This window comes from Eumetopias jubatus, unplaced genomic scaffold (genome assembly GCF_037043125.1).
Source record: "Eumetopias jubatus isolate StellerSeaLion01/CBP00866 unplaced genomic scaffold, mEumJub1_p1.0 scaffold_15, whole genome shotgun sequence".
NCBI lineage: Eukaryota > Metazoa > Chordata > Mammalia > Carnivora > Otariidae > Eumetopias > Eumetopias jubatus.
This window is the reverse complement of record NW_028274821.1, coordinates 62267847-62286197: the sequence shown is the minus strand read 5'-3', so window position 1 is coordinate 62286197 and position 18351 is coordinate 62267847. Positions and strand designations below refer to the sequence as shown.

Sequence of the window (18351 nt, the reverse complement as noted above, 5' to 3'; positions counted from 1 at the left end):
GATCATCTAAGGGTCATGTCTGAAAATGCGCACAGTTCATCACAGTACACAGAGAGCATCTGTTGCAATGATCTCATGATTTTTATCTTCAATTCCACTAATGTGATGTATTACATTTATTCATTTGTGTATGTTGAACCACCCTCGCATCCCAGGGATAAATGCCACTTGGTCATAGTGTATGATCTTTCTCATGTGTTCTTGAATTCAGTTTGCCAATATGTTGTTGAGAATTTTTGCCACTATATTCATCAGAGATATCAGTCTATAGTTTTCTTTTCTTGTAGTGTCCTTACCTGGCTTTGGTCAGGCCCTCATGTTTCAATTTTTATTCAGTGTTTATTATTTTATTACATATGTTTCCAATAAACTACCTTGGGTCTATTGAGAGATGATGAGGAAAGATAACAAAGCGAATAATAGAAAAATTAATAAACCCTCTGGTAGGAGGAGGCCTGAGCTCCCTCCACCTGTCTCACAGGGCACAAGTGCTTGAACAAATGTTTAAGTCTTGGTACCTTCATGGTCAACCCATCTGTTGCAGGCATATGAGGAGAACATGTATGGTAGCAAATACCAGTGGATCATCCCAGGCTGGTATGAGCCTACCTGGTGGGAGCAGGTGCACACAGAAGCCAACTCATCCCGTTGTCTCCGGAAGAATCTGCTTGCTGCCATGGAGGGCTACATCGGCGTGGACTTCGAGCCCCTGAGCTCCAAGCAGATCAAGACCATCTCAGGAAAGGTCAGTGCCATGGTCTGCCCACTTCAGCCCACAGGCCCATCTCTTTTGATCATCTTGTCTGATGATGTTGGTACAAAGTGCCCAGATCTTGTTCTGGCCATTGCCATGTGACTTTGAGCAAATCCCTTGACCTCTCTGAGCCTGTTAAATGGGGATAGCCAGACCTCTACTGCATGCCCCTCTAAGGAACTTGAGAATCAAATGAGGTAAGGGTGCTTTGTAAGCACAAAACCCAATGTCCACGTAAGCAATGGAGTCATGATTTTGACAGCACCAACTACAGGCCCGGTGTTTCAGACTTTGTCGGGCTTTCACTCCATGTACCTCGGACCTGGAATGTCCTTTCTCAGGCTCACCAGTGCTCCCGTCAGCCTAGAGGAGAGGACAGACCCCCTCAAGTAGACTTTGGGAAACATGAGCTGTAGACCAGCCAGACTGGCTTGAACCCCACTTTGCCACTTACCAGCTGTGTGAACTTGAGCTTGAGTTGTCCAAGCCACAGATTCTTCATCTGTATAATAGGGTAGAAATACCCTCCTCTGGTGGCAGATTGTGCAATGTGACTGGCATTGTGCCTGGTCCCTCAGTGCTGTCACTCCTGGGAGCAGGACCTTGGACAGGGTGCTCCACATGTTCCCATGGGCGTTACTAACCCCCCCCCCCGCCCCCCGCTTATCCCAGAGAGCAGCAGGAGGGCCAGATAATGTGGCATAGGTAAAAGTATTTCAGAAATACACTGTTACCTATCATTGTAAGTGTTATCAAGAATCAGGGGATGGCGGCCCTGGTGAACAAAGACAGTTCTATCTCTTAGTTCTAACCACCAGCCAGTATCTAGGAAATCGGTGCACACAATTCCCTTCTGTCTTCTCTAAGCTCAGATGGTTCCTTTCTCCACCCAACCCCAGTTCCACTGAAGGAATTAAACTTCATGGCAAAGCTATATAAAATTTTTGTATATAATTTTTTATCTATTATTTAATCTCAATCAGAGCCAGCTCTGTAAGAATGATTTATTGATTTCTTAAAAAAAAAATGGAAAATCATGAGGACACATTTGTAAACAACTCTTTAGATCATGCTGGCACCTGAGGGATGCTGGAAAAACACTCTGGCTAGAAAATGTTGGAAGAAATATTTTCATGCAAAAATCAATGAGCATACAGAAAGTTTTCTGAGATGCTGAATAATGTGCAGAAAGGACTCATTTTATTTCAGTAAGTATTATTTTTAAAGACGTCAAAGTTTGTAGTTTTTTAGCAGAAATTTGAGTCCAGGGACACCCTGGACTCTAATCTCAAAATAATGTAAAATTTGAGGAAGATACAAAAACTAAGAAAAAAAATTCCCCACCAGCAGACAGCATAACTAAACTGAGGACTTTAGGAGACCAAAGACAGGAATGATTACACGCAAAATCTGTGAGCGTAGGGGCCATAAGACACCATTGAGAAGGGCCTTGAATGTCATTCTAAGGAGCATGGATGTTACTGGGTGGGTGAGCCATGCACAGATGTAAGCAGTACACAGGAATGCGTTTTGGGAAGATCATGTTTTGCAGTATCTTTTAGAGGTAGTGCTCTGACTTTATAACATCTCCCAGGTCACTGACCTTCATTTTAATTTTTTTCATTTTAATGGTTTTTATTTAGGACTGGTGCTGAGGCTGACCTCACCCCCATAACTCTGTGCCTGGGAATGGAACACTTTGTGGGTATTCCTGGGGTTGTTCACTTCACCCCGCAGTGTGGGTGACCTACTCATTGGCCTCCCAGGATGGAACAGTGCCAGGCTCCCGGCATGGGTCAGCTTCCGAAATTCCAGGACACCCGGCCCCTGCCTCTGAGGTGTTTGAAGCAAGAGATAGCATTTCTTACATTATCCTGAGGTTACAAGATGATTGAAGTTACACAAGAAAATCTGAGGCATCTACTTCTTGAAATCAAAGTTTTAGGGCTCTCCTACAGATTATCTAGACCAACCTCCCATCAGATTCTCAGATCCTTCCTGGAGCAGAGTACTCGCTACTTCTCCCTGAATTTCCCCCGCTGGTCCCTCAGGGCCCACACAGGTCCTGTGGGTGGTCACCATATCCCCAGAGACAATCCTTGTCTAAACTAAACAGCCCCAGTCCCTCTAGTTGTAATTCACATGCCCAATGCAGAACCTAAGGGCAAAATTTAAGGCGATGCTAAAAACCTCAGTAATCAAGATGAAAAGTATTGTAATGCAATATTTTTTTAAAAATTCAAAATTAATACACACAAAAAAATCCGTGATGAACAAAACGTCAACATTTTAAACAAAGGTAAGATTCACAGGACTGGGATTAGGGAGAACTAAGTGATCTAAGTTACACAATTGCAAGACTGGATCTTATCTTTATTTAAAAGGTTGATGTTTTGTTCATCATGGATTTTTTTTTTTTGCATTCGTTTTGATTTTTAAAAATACTGCCTTAAAATGTCATTTCTCTTGATTAATGAGGTATTTGGCTCCCTCTTCATTTTCACACCTTGCTCGCCTCCCCCTCCCCCCCCCCCCCCGCCAGTCCTGGCCCTGAACAGGTTGTGTTTATCAAACTCCTTCCCCACTCAGCCCATCCTCTGCGCTTGTTCTTGTTGAATGCTCTCTCCCTGGGGTGTGGGGCTGGTGGTTGAATAAAGCATTCTTATTTGTGGTCTGACCACAGCCAAGTTCCCCTACTCATCTCCAAGAGTATATGGTCAAAGGAAGGTCTAGAGAGGTGGGAAATAGTTCTTGAATTTGAATTTGTGTTATACATGACTGCTGGGGACTGTGCTCAGTCTGGCACAGGCTGCTGAGCTCAAGGCCTCTATTTTGGGGTCCACTGGTGTCCATGAAGATAAGCAGACACTTGTAGAAGCAAGTCAGTGAGCTCTTGCCATCCATATTAGGGAAACTAAGCAGCAGAAATGGGAAGGGTCATACCCAAGATCCTTGTAGTGGGTTGAATAGTAGCCCCTAAAAAGATAGGTCAATGTCCTAACCCTTGGAACCTGTGAATGTGACCTTATTTGGAAAAAGCATCTTTGCAGATGTAATTAATTTAGGGATCTTGAGATGAGGTCACCCTGGACTACCTGGGTAAACCCTAAGCGCAATGGCGAGGGTCCTTATAAGAGAAAGGCAAAGGGAGGTTTGCCACTTGAAGGTGGTCATGTGACGGCGCAGGCAGAAACTGGAGTGATACCTCCCCAAGAAAGAGAATGCCAAGGATAGCCGGCAGCCACCAGGAGCTAGGAGGGAAGCATGGGATGGATTCTCCCTCAGAGCCTCCAGAGGGAACCAGCCCTGCTGACACCTGAGTTTTGGACTCCCGGCCTCCACAAGTGGGAGAGAATAAACTTCTGTTGTTTCAAGCCACCCTGTTTGTGGAAATTTGCCATGGCAGCCCCAGGAAACTGATACAGTCACCCAGCAGGTCAGAGACAGCCCCAGGACCTGAAGCCAGGACAGCTGGTTCCCTACCCAGAGCCCCTTCCCCTCTGCCATGCTCTCCGCCCAAGACTTGTGACAAGCTTAGAACAGAATGCACCCAAATCAGCCCTTTCTGTCTCGGCCAGCCACCGCTAGTAGGTGGCATACGGGAGAGCATGGCTCTGGTGATCGAGAGATCTGGCACAAATCCTGGCATTCCCACCAATTAATCTGCCTCTGGCAGCTAGTCATTCTCCTCCCCCACCCCCACCCCAGCCTGTTTCCCAACTGAAAAGGAGAGATTTGGACCAGATAACTCCTGGGTTCCTCTCACAGCTACGTTCTCTGGCTCTGTGCAAATATGGTACTGGGTTCTTACAGTGCGCTGTGTGACGTGGCTGTGATGTTAAACCTTGGGATCCCTGGGATAAAGGTGACTGCTGGTAGAGAAAGTTGTAGAATCGGGCAAAACAGTGGCCCCTCTTGGAATGTGTTCTCTGAGGTTTCCCCTCCCATACACCTGTTGCCAGTCAGGCCATCCCCAACTCTTTCATTGACACCCAGGAGAGTTCTGGTAGGAGGAATAACAAGGAATAACAAGGCCTTGGTCTCCAGAGTACATTCATCAGTCTCTTCCTATTGGAATTTCCGATGATGAGACAAATGCAGACCTTGGGGCTTCCCCGAGCACATCCAGAGCTCAGTCTTCTGGAACCTTATGAGGACAGCCTCTGGGCACTTGCTTTGGCTCTACTCACTGAGACTCCCCATTACCTCTCCGCTCCCCCAGAGGAACTCTTTGACATTGGTGATTTCCGTCGTCAGCTTTCCCTTTCCAAAGTCCTGTGAGGCTTGTTTCCATTGTGAGCCTTTACAACTCTGGCCAGGTTTCTCTGGTGATGGCTCAGCCTCTCTGGACATTTTTCCCATTCTCCTGCTGAGACAGCTGGACCAAGGCACCAGATGGAGATGTTCACAGAACCCTGGAATCACTGGGGACCTCAGAGGCCCCAATCCCCCATCAAATGCACAGGCTCATTCTTTGGAGGAGTTTTGTAATGTTTTCTGGCAAGAAGCTTCTGCAACCACCCGTGACTATTGATTTAACAGTGCAGAAATGGAGGAAACACAAATCAAGTGAGTCCTCAGTGGAGAGCCAATGACCCAGGAAAAGCTGTACCCATCTCATTGTCACTGCCAAGTGAGCTCCCTGACAAAGAACGTGGAACTTCTGGGAAGCTCTGGGCTCTAAAGAGGAGGAAGGGAAGGGGCCATGGACAAGTAGGCGTGCTCCCTGGGGAGGTCATCCTTCGCAAGGCCACTGCCTCTGCCTCCCACCTTCCCCACAAAGCTCCTGTTCCCCTTGCTTCCCTAGGAATTCACTTCAATGGGGGACAGGTAGTGTAGCAGAGGAACATGGGCCCCGGAGGAAAGGTGTGATAGCCTCTGGAGGGTCATAAGTAATAAGGGCACTGGCTAGATTTGAATTTTGGCCCCACCGCTTCCCAGCTGGGAGACTGAAAGATAGCTAGTTGTCCATACCAATATCCATAGCCCCCCGGTGTACTTCAGTAACACAACTCTGGTTTTTGAGTAGGTATGTTGCCACCCAGCTGAAAAGGGACGTTTTCCAGCTTCCCATGTGGCTAGATATGGCCAGGATTCTAAGTCTGGGCAAGGAATATAAGTAGGAGTGTTATATGGGATTTCTGGAAGTCTCCTTTAAGGGGAGAGCTTGCCCTTCTCCTTTTCCCTTCTCCTTTATGTTAGCTGGAATGTGGATGGGATGGTTAGAGTTCTGGCAGCCATCTTGGCTCAAGAAGTGACCGTGAGAAGGAAGCTTCATTCTAGGGTAGTGTTGCATATAGATAGGAGCTGGGTCCCTGATTACACTATGGACCTGCCATGGCAGCCATGCACTGCCAACGTATGGACATCTTTTATGTGAGAGAACAATAAACTACCTCTAAGTCACTGATAATTTTTTTTCTGTTATAGGCAGCTGAATTGGGTGACATAGTGATAGTGATACAATGACATTGGGCAAGTCATTTGACTTTTCTGAAATTGTTTCTTATCTGCAATATTGGGGTAATAATATCTTTTATAAGATTTATAAGGATTAAAGTAAAGTAAAGTAAAGAAAAGTATCTTGCAGAGTGCCAAACACACAATAAGTGCTTGACAAATTGTGGTCTCTTCATTAGCACAGCAGCCTCAGAGCTGGAGAAAGGAATAGTGAGTCAGTTTACACACACATATACACAAATCCGCTCTGGCTTGTTGTTGGGATTTTACTGAATTTGTAGGTTGATGTAGGAAAAATTGACTTAATAATATATGAACATGAATTTTGTATATCCCTGCATTTACCAAGGTCATTTTTAATTTCTCTCAGAAATGTTTTGTAATTTTCTGTATGGAATTCTTGCACATACGGTGTTTGGTTTATTTCTAGGTATTTGAGGTATTTCGGTGAATATATGTGCAAATTACTATTGGGTGCATATGTAGGGGTGGAATTTCTGAGTCACAGGGTATGCATATGTTCAGCTTTAGGAGACCCTGCCAAACAGATTTCTAAAGTGGTTGTACCAATTTACACACCCACCAGCAGTGATTGAGAGCCCCAGTTGGTTCACATGCTCACCAACATTTGGTATTGTCGGCTTTTTAATTTTAGCCAATCTAGTGGGTGTGTAGTGGTATTTCATTTGAGTTTTAATTTACATTTCTCTGATGACTCATGAAGTCAAATATCTTTCCATATCTTTACTGGTCATTTTGATACCCTCTTTTACAAATTTCCTGTTCAAGTCTTTTGCCCATTTTTTCTACTTGGATTCTCTGCCTGTTTCGTATTGATTTGTAGTTCTTTTTAAATTCTGCATATGAATCCTTGGATGGTTATATGTATTATTTATATCTTCCCCCCTTCTTGAACTTACGCTTTCACTTCCTTAATGCTGTATTTTGGTGAACAGAAATTCTTAATTTTAATGTAGTCCAGTTTATTCATCTTCTTTATGATTAGTATTATCTGTGTTCTATTTAAACATCTTTGCCTTCCCACACTTATGAAAATATTTTCCTATCTTTTAGAAGTTTTTTTTCCTTTTCACATTTAGATATAGAATCCACATGAAATTGATTTTATGTATGGTGTGAGGTAAGATCAAGATTCATTTTCTGCCCATGTGGATTTGTAGACTGATGTAGGAAAATTGACTTAATAACCAGTTGATTCAGGACCATTTATTGAAAAGTCCATCATCCTTACCATCCACCCCCCCATGCTATAGTGACAACTCTATCATAAACTAATCATTGTATATAATGTGGATCTGTTCCTGAACTTTCCATTCTCTTCCATTGGTCCATTTCCTTATCCATTAACCAATACCACTGTCTTAATAACTAAAACCTTATTATAAGACCTGATACCTAGTCATATAATCTTTCACCTTTGTTCTTCTTCTTTAAGATTTTCCTGGATGTTCCTGGCCCTGATGTCATTTTTCATTTAGATCTACTCACATATTTACACTTTCCATTACTTCTCATTCCTTCCTGCATTTCTGTTCTTCTGTTTATGATCACTTTCATTCTGCCTGAAGAACTCTTCTTGGTCTTTCTTTTACTGCGGGTTGGCTAGGGACAAATTCTCTCAGTTTCTGGTTCTCTGAAATTTTCTTTCTTTTGCCTTTAATTTTGAGGTGTAAAATTCTAGATAGTCCATTATTTGTCTTCTGGCTTCCATTGTTTCTATTAAGTCAGGTCTTTTGAAGGTAATGCATCTTCCTTTCTCTAACTATTTTTAAGATTTTGTCTTTGCTTTGATCTTCAGCAGTTTTACTATGCTGTACTAAAATGAGGCTTTTTTAGGGCTTATCTTGATTGTAGTTCACAGAGTTCATACAACTTCATGAATCTGTGGATTGTACGTGTTTGGAGAGATTCTAGCATAATATCCTTTTAAATATTGTTTCTGCCTATTCTTTCTTTCCTCACATTCCAAGACAACAATTATACATATGTGAGACATTTTCAACATATTCCGTATATCTTATGTTCATTTCTTATTTTCTACTCTTTTTTTCCCCATCTGTGTTTCAGTCTGAATATTCATTAGCTATTTACCACTACTACCCTTTCTTCTAGTTCACTAACCTACTTTCTGCTCTGTCTAATATGCTACTTCATCCATCTATTGAGTTAATTTCAGTTGTTGTATTTTTCATTTTTAGACTCTTTGTTTTAATCTCTCTTTTTTTTCCATAGCTCCCAGTTCTTTGGTAATATTCTGTATCTTTTCATCTATTTTTTTGAACACATAAATGTTCCTCTTTTAAAGTCATGTCTAATAACTTCAAGATTTGGATCATCTGTGAGTCTGTTTCTATTGTCTATTTTTCTTCTTTCCTTTATTCTTTCCTTCCTTATTCCCTTCCTTACTTTTTGCCTGCCTGCCTTCCTTCCTTTTCTCTTTTTATTATTTGGTCCTATTTCCTGGTGTACCTGTTACATTTTATTAATATAATTGGAGATGAAAAAATACAGAGACTACAGATGGTGTTATCTTTCTTCAGAGAAGATTTATTTCTCTTTAAGAAGGTAGCTCAACTAGGGGAAGATCACCTAATCCAATCAAGAATTGAGATGATTCCAGTCTTCGTTTTATTTTTTTGTTTTTGTTTTCAAGATTTTATTTATTTATTTGTGACAGAGACAGACACAGCGAGAGAGGGAACACAAGCAGGGGGAGTGGGAGAGGGAGAAGCAGGCCTCCCGCCGAGCAGGGAGCCCGATGCAGGGCTCCATCCCGGCACCCTGGGATCATGAGCTGAGCCGAAGGCAGATGCCCAACGACTGAGCCACCCAGGCGCCCCTTGGTTTTGGTTTGTATAGACCTGGTCTATTTTGGTTTGCTCTTATTCCTAGTATTTGCCCTTCATTGTTATTAGCTGAAATCCTGGGGTGTTTACTGGCCCTGGAGTTCAACTTTTGTCTTCCCTGATACTGTGAGACTCCAAACACTTCTGTTTAATTTCTAAACCCCTCAGCCACTGCATTTTCTTGGCTTCTCAGCCTCTTGCTTTATGCGGCTTAGTTATCATGAAATATTTCAAGTGCAAAGACCAGTCTGAATACTGGGCTTACTTTTCTGTGCTGCTTTTTCCTCTAACACCTTGGTTTTTATAAGCCTTGCTGTCCTGATAACCCTGAACTATAGTTTTCTGTCTTGCCCTCCCTGTGGGACTCTGACCCAGTGCTTTGTTTCCTGCAATTAACTTTCCTACCTACAAATCAGCAAATGCCTCCAGGGGAAACAGCAAAGATTGCTGTTCTCTTCTCCAAGCCTTCTCTTCTTTCCAGCATCTTGCTCCTCAAGTCCTAGATGTCCTGGTTGCTCTAGGATGTCTTTGAATAGCTATTTTTACATTTTATTCTGCTTCTCTGAATGTTCTTCATGGGAGCTTTGGTCTGATATAAGCCATTTCATCACCGTCAGAGTGGAAGTGTGAACTGAGACGATTTTGCTTCAAAGGTAGAAGACAGCACCCTGGGGACAGGGTAGCCTGCCACTGCCTTCAGCTCTTTGAGGGGCTGTTGTGCATAAGAGGGAACAGACATGTTTACCGCAGCTCCACAAGGAGACACTGCACGCAGAATACAGGTCATAGGGAGATGCTGCAGATGCTGCATCCAGAACACAAATCTCCTAGACGGCAAGCACTCCTTAAGTGCAAGCTCTTCCTGAAGAGAGAGTGAGCTTCTCAGCCCTGGAGGAGTCTAAGATGGAGCTCAGCAAACATCTAGAAGTTGCTATTGAGAAAATCCAATAATCGGATTGTAGGAGGGACTTAATCAGTGGTAACCGATTTGTATATTCTTGAGATCTTGGAAGGTTGATAGAAATACAGATTCTGAAATTATCCCATAGACGTACTGAATCAAAATGTAGGGCTCTGGCATCTGCATTTAACAAGGTCCCCAGGCAATCTGCAAACTGGGGTACAAGAACAAGGAGACTAAATAACCCTCCCTAGTGTACCTCCCAAATGAGACTCTGGGATTCCAAAATCCCACAGGGGATGCTAGAGAGAAATTCTGCCAGTTTTGCCACTCTGGGGATGGCAGCTGGAGATGCGGAAGGGGAGGGGTTCTTCACCTTCTGCTGTCTTCTGTCCATGAGGCTCCTCTCTCCCTGAAAGCAGGACTCTGCTTGGTGCTGTTGGAATGACAGACCCGTAAGGTTTAGTCACATTGTGGGTTAGCAAGCTTGTGTGGGCTAGCCTGGGAGCCTAACCACTATTTATAACATAGTTTCTGTGGAAAAATATGTTCCAAGTTCCAACAACTGCCTTTCAAAAATATGCTGGAGCACAACCTGTCAGTAATTGGGACTATCTGTATAAAGTTATTTTCTCAGAAACTTTTAGCATCTCGTGATAAACCTGACCTCAGAGAATGAGTAATTAATCAGCCTTCAGTGTCAGCTCTACAATGGAAGAAATTCTTCTGCCCTGAATAATCAGAGGCCTGCTCGAAGAACAACTACTACTTTTTCTCAGACAATTGTGAGAGTGTTTCTTCCTGCTGTCATTGTTTTGCCCAAGGGAGATTGGTGCTGGCTTCACCTGGGAAGTGATGAATGGCCTGGGATATAATGCGGTGGCAATGACTTCAACTCAGTGCTTTGCTAAGACAGTGAGAATGAGGTCACCTTGCCGGGCTTAGCTACACCTGTCCCATTCCAACGACTCTTCCCACAGAAATGAGGTCAACAGCCATATTTCCATTGTTCTCCCCCTACCTCCTGTCCCTCATCCCCTGGGTGAAGAACAGTGTTAAGAGATAGAAAGATGTGGATTTATAAGTACACATGTAAAAAGTATACAGAGGGGCTTGTGTTTGCTCCAAGGTCATACTGAATAAATGACACGATTTTGTTCCCCCTACTGTCTCCACAAAAAATGACCCCAATAAACGACACTAAGGAAGTTAAAAGATTATACTCACTTATCCCTTAGTGAGACCACACTGAGAATGTTTGCCTCACGTCTGGGGCCCCTGACTTTAAAAGGGTCATAGAAACCTTGAAGGATGACCCAGTGGCATGTTCTGGGTAGGGAAGAGGTCTGGAAACATCATCTGAATATAATTATTAGGTTGAACAAACAGGACTCCAATACAGACACCAGCAGCCCTCGATGCTTTTGTATTAATCAGAGAAAGCTCACAGGAGCAAAATCCGGGAGAGAAGAAGTCAAAGGGGCCTCAGAACTTTTATACTTAAAGCAATTAGAGAAAACAAATCCAAGTAATTTGTAATACTTTTAACATAGCCAATAGCTAAATTTAATAACCAGAAATAGACCAAACTTTAAAAATCAAAGAAAATATACTCAAATAGTAAAAGATGGAAAAATAATAAGAATGCACTTAAACAAAACATTGACAGGTGTGACTATCACCATAACATTATGGTAGAAAAAAGAAAAGCACCTAAGAATTAAAAATTGCCTATCAGTACTTGAAAGGAGCTCACTCTACTCATTAGTCAGATGCAAATTAAAATTAAAAGGGGATGCACTTCTTTTTCTTAACCTAACAAACCAGAGATTTTTAACATTGTAATAGCTATTGTTGTCAAGGAATCAGGGAAATGGGTACTTTCATACCCAGGGGGATTTTAATTTCTCATATTTGGGGAGACTGTCTTGGCCCAAATATGGATGAATCGTGTTTAAGTTTGTTATACTCTTTGCCTCAGCAATTATACTTCTGGGAATTTATTCTGAAAAAAATAAGTACCAGTATGTGTTCAGAAAATTTAGATACAAGGATGCTTTTTGTAGTCCTATAACTGGGACAAATTCAAAACAGCCTAAATGTCCAATAATTGGAGATTGGTTAAGGAAGTAAGGTAGGGCGTGCATGCACCAGAGAACTGTTGGCCCCCCTCAGCACAGATGTCAGTGCAACCTTGGCTCTTTGGGGCATCCTGGGTGGCCAGGTCCAGTCAGCCACCTTTACTGCTAGTAACAGTGGGTGATATTTGTGGCACACCAGCACGTCCTGGACACTGGGCTGGGCATTTTGCACGCTTCATGTCACTGAAGCCACATGGACACCCAGCAAGGGAGGACACAGAGACCTGGAGGAGGTAAGACCTTGCCAGAGCCAAAGCTGGAGGGCAGGCTTGCCTGCTTCCAAATCCTCTGTCCTTACCAACTGTGCCAGGCTTCTACCTATGTTGCCAAGAGGAAACTTCCAGATCGCCTGATCCCACCTCCTCATTTTACAAATGGAGAAATTGAGGCTTGGGAAGGATCTCTGTAGGTATTGCCATGGGTTCTGGTGATACCTCAGTGATCAAGACAGAAAACATCTTGACCACATGGAGCTTAATTCTGGTTGTGGGAGGGAGGGGAGGAGGAGGGAGGGCTGGAACAACAGACAATGGGCAAACAGACACCTAAGTAGGAAAGTTGCAGGCAGTGAAAAGTGCAGTTAAGAAGATCAAACCAGTGGATAGGGAATGCCTGGGGTGAGGGGTTTTTAGAAAGGGTGGGTCAGGGAAGCCACCCCTGAGAAGTGACAAGTATTGACGTTTGAACGCAGAGAATATCATGCAACGAGCTGGGGAAGCTTTCTGGCAGAGGAACCAGCTGGTTCAAAAGCCCTGAGGTGCGAACAAACTTGATGTGATCAAAGGACCCAAGAGGTCTAAGGGAGAGAGTGCGCCTCCTAAGGGACCCTGCATGCTCCGCAGGGAGGAGGGCGGAGAGCTGAGAGCAGGAGGGTGGAGGGTGTGAGGGACAGTGAGGAGCCACTCAAGGCCCTGAGCGAGGCTAGAGACAGAGATGGTGCTGCCTCCTTGAGGAACCCTTGGATTTAGGAGCTTCTGCTGTGTGTTTTGAGTGATGAACAAATGTGATGGCTGGACATGATGCGTTTCCAGGGAAAACTGTTAACAGGGATAAGACCTGAGTCATCCAGTGGGAGCTGAAGCAAAGAAGGAGGGGGCGCTATTGCTGGGAGACCAGCATTCCCGGTTCGCCAGGCAGAATTCCTCCCCTACAGGGTCCACAGTTGGAGGCACTTGGCTGTCCCCAGGCACGTGTGAGTGAACCAAGGGCAAGAGACTCACCTGGGCTCCAGCCACGAGACCCAGCCCTCGAGGGCTCAGCCTCACCACCTTCCTTGGGCGCTAGACCTGGCACCAAACAACTCGGGGTAGTTTTCAAAAAGCAATTATGCCCTCAGAAGTCAATAAGGAACAAAGGAGCAGAGATGGAATGGGACCAGTGTAATTCCACACACACACACACACACACACACACACACACACACACGCTGTGTGACCTCAGACAAGTCTCTGGACCTCTCTGTGCCTCAGGCTGCAGGTGGAGGGAACATGTGTGGCCATCTCTAAGAGCCCTTCCCAGTATAAACTGACAATGAGTCAATGGTTTCTTTATGTGATCTGTTCCCAAAGAGATTTTCTCCGAAGACTAAGCCGTGGGCTCTGATGACATTTCTGGCAGAGGAGTTCAGAAGTGACTTGAGAGGCCCATGGAAAGGTTGAGGGTGATGGGTTTCCCTGGGGTGGCATCCCTTTGGATGTGTAAGCCTCAGCAACTAGAGTAAAAAGGTTTTCATGACTTTGTGGCTACAATCAGAAGGCTAATATCACCAATGAAATTCTTTTATGGTTCAATGGGAGAAAAAAAATGCTTTTTTACAAAATGCTGAATTATTCACAGACCTTGCTGTATTACAGAAGAGGAAAGAGGAGGGGCACATTATAGGGTCAGGACAGCCCTTACATCCGGGCACCTGGGACAGGCCCTGGGCCCCATGCTCTAGGCAGGCCCCACTCGGGCCCCAGGGGCTCAGAATCCACAAGCCATTGGGACATACCCCCCACCCCCTCCCTCCTACATCACACCCTGAATGCCCTGCCCAAACAGCTGGAACCACTTCCAGAGCCAGGGAGCCTCTTGGCGGGGCCGGCCCTCCTGAGGTTGGGCTGCACTTCTGGGGAAGTTAAAGGTCTCTGATGTTGGAGGGGGAGCAGGTGTGGACCGAGCTTGGCTGGGCTGCGGGGGTGGGCCCCACGGCAAGGCCGGCTCTGCCTGTGCCTCTGTGTCCCTCCTGAAGCTCGGAGGAGCCCCGTAATGCTGAATTCAAACTTGCCCTTCCAGATCATTAGGAAGGTGTATTCATTATGATGGGGAGATAGAAACTATTTTATTGAGCAGTTTATTTGCTGGTCTGTAACTTAAATATTTAGACATATGGAATGTGGTCCTCCACTGGTCCTATAGCTCCAGGCCCTGCAAATATCACAGGGAGGACTGCTTCAGGTGCATTATCCTTCACCCTAGCCTTGCTAGGCAGCCTGGATGCAAGTCTCGACCTTGCAGCTCACTGGCCGTGTGATCCTGGGCAAGTCAACTTCCCCGAATCAGTATTGTCATCTGTAAAATGGGGACAATAATAGTCCCCACTGTATGACGTCATTGTCTGGATTAAATGAGACAATGCCCACAAAGAGCCTGGCACCGGGCCTGGCCCACAGTAAGCATTGGAGAGTGTCCGTTCTTGGCACCACGTGCCTGATGTCCCTGCTGGCTATAACTTGGTGTCCCCCCACTGCCCTGTTTTACAGACTCCACAGCAGTATGAGAGAGAGTACAACAACAAGCGGTCAGGCGTGGGGCCCAGCAAGTTCCACGGGTATGCCTATGATGGCATCTGGGTCATCGCCAAGACGCTGCAGAGGGCCATGGAGACGCTGCATGCCAGCAGCCGGCACCAGCGGATCCAGGATTTCAACTACACGGACCACACACTGGGCAGGATCATCCTCAATGCCATGAATGAGACCAACTTCTTCGGGGTCACGGTGAGTCCCACGCCCCAGACTCTGCTTTCCTTAGTGCCCCTTGGAGATGTACAAGGCAAGAGGGGCTGAGTCACATGCCCTTTGAGACAAGGTCCCTTTTCTCTGATCATTGAAATAACTTCCTATGGGTTGTAGGATTGCCTGGCTGCTGAAATGAGGGACAGGTTCAGTGATGCTCTCTGACAGCCTGGAAAGATGCTTCTCTATAGCTCACGGATTACAAAGGGCATAGTGAGTTGACTGTACACAGATTACAGTTGAAATTCACCAGGTGGGGGATGGGGGCAGCAAGAGCTCTGGACCCAAAGTCGGGTTCAAATCCTGGATCTTTCGAGGTACCGTCTCCCAACCATAGAGTTTTCATTCCCAAAATGGAAATAGTACCTACCTCATGAGGTAGGTATAAAGATTGACCATTATAAAGTAAGAACTGCTAATATTTGTTGAGCAGGCTACTTGCTCTGAGCCTCAAGTTTCTCATCCGGGAGACGGGGATAATAATATACGTCTTGCAACGATAATAATTGCTAACATTTCTTTAATGTTTATTATGGGCTGCATACTTCACTAAGCACTTCGGATAGGTTAGATGCAATAATGTATGCCCAATGCTAGGCCCATGCTAGGGTTGTTAGTGTTAATAATGCTCTCATTGCACCCATATGCCATCCATAGGAAGCAGATGCTGTTATTATTACCATTAGAGTGAGGAGCCTGGGGTGCAGAGCATTTAAGTTCTACAGCCAATCTACCTCTGGGTAGAACTGGGATTTGAGCCTGGGTGTCGCTCTTAATTGCTGCATTATACTACCTTCTGGTAGTGGACGTAAGTGGCAGTTAGTTATGTCTCATAATGATGTATTTGTTACCGACTCTGCTCTCAGAAAATAAGGGAAATTTGCCTAAAGAATAGGTTAAAATCGCTAAACTCCTGTCTTATGTTCTACCTTAAAGAGCCACTTAGAGAATCAGTCTGTCTTGGGGTATTAAGAAGAATAGACAAGATGAGTTGATTGGTGTATTTCTTAAATGTTCATACTCCTTTGTGTGTACGCTCAGGCTTGCTGGTCGCTGGTCTGGTAGCCAGCGCGGTGCGGGTAGCAAGGGTGTAGACAATGATGTGGATGCCGAGTGAGTAAGATGGGCTCCCTGTGCTGGAGCCCGCGCGGTCCAAGTACAGGGGCGAGAGCTGGGCACAGATGGTAATAAGAATTAGAAGGGCTCAGCACCATGGGAGAAAGCGTATGAGTCCAGAGGGGTTTCTGGGACCATGGATGAGAAAGGGAGCTTTCTGGGGGAGGTAGCCCTGGTGCTGTGCCTTAGGCTTGCAGAGAGGGGGCCGGCAGTCTGGCCAGATGGAGCGTGGTGAGCGAGGGAGATATGCGTGAGTGTGTGCAGGGACAATTACTTTGTTGGGCTACTTGGCGAGGAGGAGGAGGAGGCTGGGAAGGTGAGTTGGGGCCCACTTCGGAAGGAACAAGCTGAGGAGTCTGGCCATCTCACAGGCCACTGATTCTCAAAGTGCGCTTTGACCAGCAGCACCCCGGGCGCTGGTTAGAAATGCACATTCTCCAGCCCAGCCCGGGATGCGCTGAAGCAGAGTCTTGGGAAGGCCCCCCCCCGCTGCGGTTGAACAGATCCTCAAGGCGGTGCTAATGCCCGCTGGAGTTTGAGCACCGCGGCTGGGGGGGTGGGGGGCGGGCAGGAGGAGCTGCTGAGGCTTGCTGAAAACAAGGCGATCTCCAAAATCCCAGACTAGAGCCACTCTGGACCCGACAGCTCTTGGCCTCTGCTCCCACGGTTCAGACGTCAAGGCTCTGTATAGTTACGGGCAATACCCCTGTTTATAGCGCAGCCTGGATTCAGACGGTAAACTTGGGCAGCTTTCAAAAATTTGGTTTGAAAAAAACCTTTTTATCCTCAGATCCTCTTATAAAATCTCACGCGGTGCTGGTATATAATACAGATTAGGGAGAGAAGCCTCTCAGTTGAAAGGAGGAGGAGCCCAGGGCCCTGCTTGTTCGGCCTCTCTTCCTGCAGCCCCTGAGCCGCCCCCCCAGACCCCCACCCCCAGAATGGCCCCACAGGTACCCCAGAGGTCCTCCCTCTTCTGGTACAAACACAGACTGAGCCTCAGAGAGGGTGGGACTCACCTGTTCCGCCAGGAGCACTGTGGCAGAGCTGTCTGAAAACATGGGTACACTTTTGCCACGCTTTATTTCCTATTTAATAGAAGGAATCCATAGTGTCTCCGGCTGCGACAGCTGGATAGAGAGCTACAGAATCTAGGAAGCGTTCGGTGCCCCTCCTCATCCTAGCACTTGGCATTTTGCCCAGATGCCTGATGTTTCTCAGTGGGAGATCATTTATAACCACTTCCAAGTGCTCCCTTTCATCTAAGCCAAATAACACATAATCCCCACTTGATGAGCAATTAGATAAGACCGCCTCAACACTCTACATGGCTTGAAGATTAGTTTCTTCTTAATGAGAAGTTCCTTGACACACATTTACGCCCGCTCCGGTTTGTAATTCCTAACTCAGCGAATGTCAGGGTTGGACGCGCTCTTTAAAATCCTCAAGTTCAGCCCCCTCGTGTTGTAGATGAGTATCTGAGGTCCAGAGAGGGAGCTTGCAAAGTCCCACGGAGGGACGGTTTGGCAGAGCCAGGATGGTGGCTCAGTTGGGTCCTGTCCCCCCTCCCCCCGCCCCCCCCCCCCAGGGCCACCTCCTTTCCCTTCTCATCTTGCACGGTCCCCTTTACTGGAGAAAGGGATTACAATAGGGACACAGTTCTGCACTACTTTTTCCCCTTTGTCCTGATCCACTTTGTCACATATTAATATGTGCTTGTCACGGGGCCGCAGACAGGTTTCATTAAAATTGTCTTCTGATCAGAGAAGAAAGGACGTCTTCTGACAAAATAAAAAGTGCCTCTGTGGTCCAAGGAGACCACGGAAGGCCAAGTTCAGCCATAAATAAAGAGTTGGAAAGGAAAGGAACGGGAGGTGGAAATAAATTGCTGCATTTTCTGTTTGCTGAAAGGTTTTCATTATATGGCACACGTGGTGTCCGTTTTTCCACTCTCAGGCAGGCACTTTACTGTGGGTCACCCTCATTCAGCATGTTTACTATACGGAAAATCGTTTAAACACATTAAATTAATTATATCCGTGACTCAATTTCAATTGATTCAGTGTGCACATTCTGGTCTGGGAGCCGGGCCGGGCCTGTGGTTCCTGGTTGG

At 45.7% G+C, this 18351-nt stretch overlaps 1 protein-coding gene across 1 annotated transcript in view; it reads left to right on the top strand.

Moving 5' to 3' along the window:
* GABBR2 (gamma-aminobutyric acid type B receptor subunit 2) overlaps positions 1-18351 on the top strand; it is a 343177-nt gene that overhangs the window by 190667 nt on the left and 134159 nt on the right. The window contains exons 6-7 of the mRNA XM_028108852.2: positions 545-745; positions 14868-15104. Coding sequence (XP_027964653.1) covers positions 545-745; positions 14868-15104 — 438 coding nt within the window. The remainder of the gene's footprint in view (positions 1-544; positions 746-14867; positions 15105-18351) is intronic.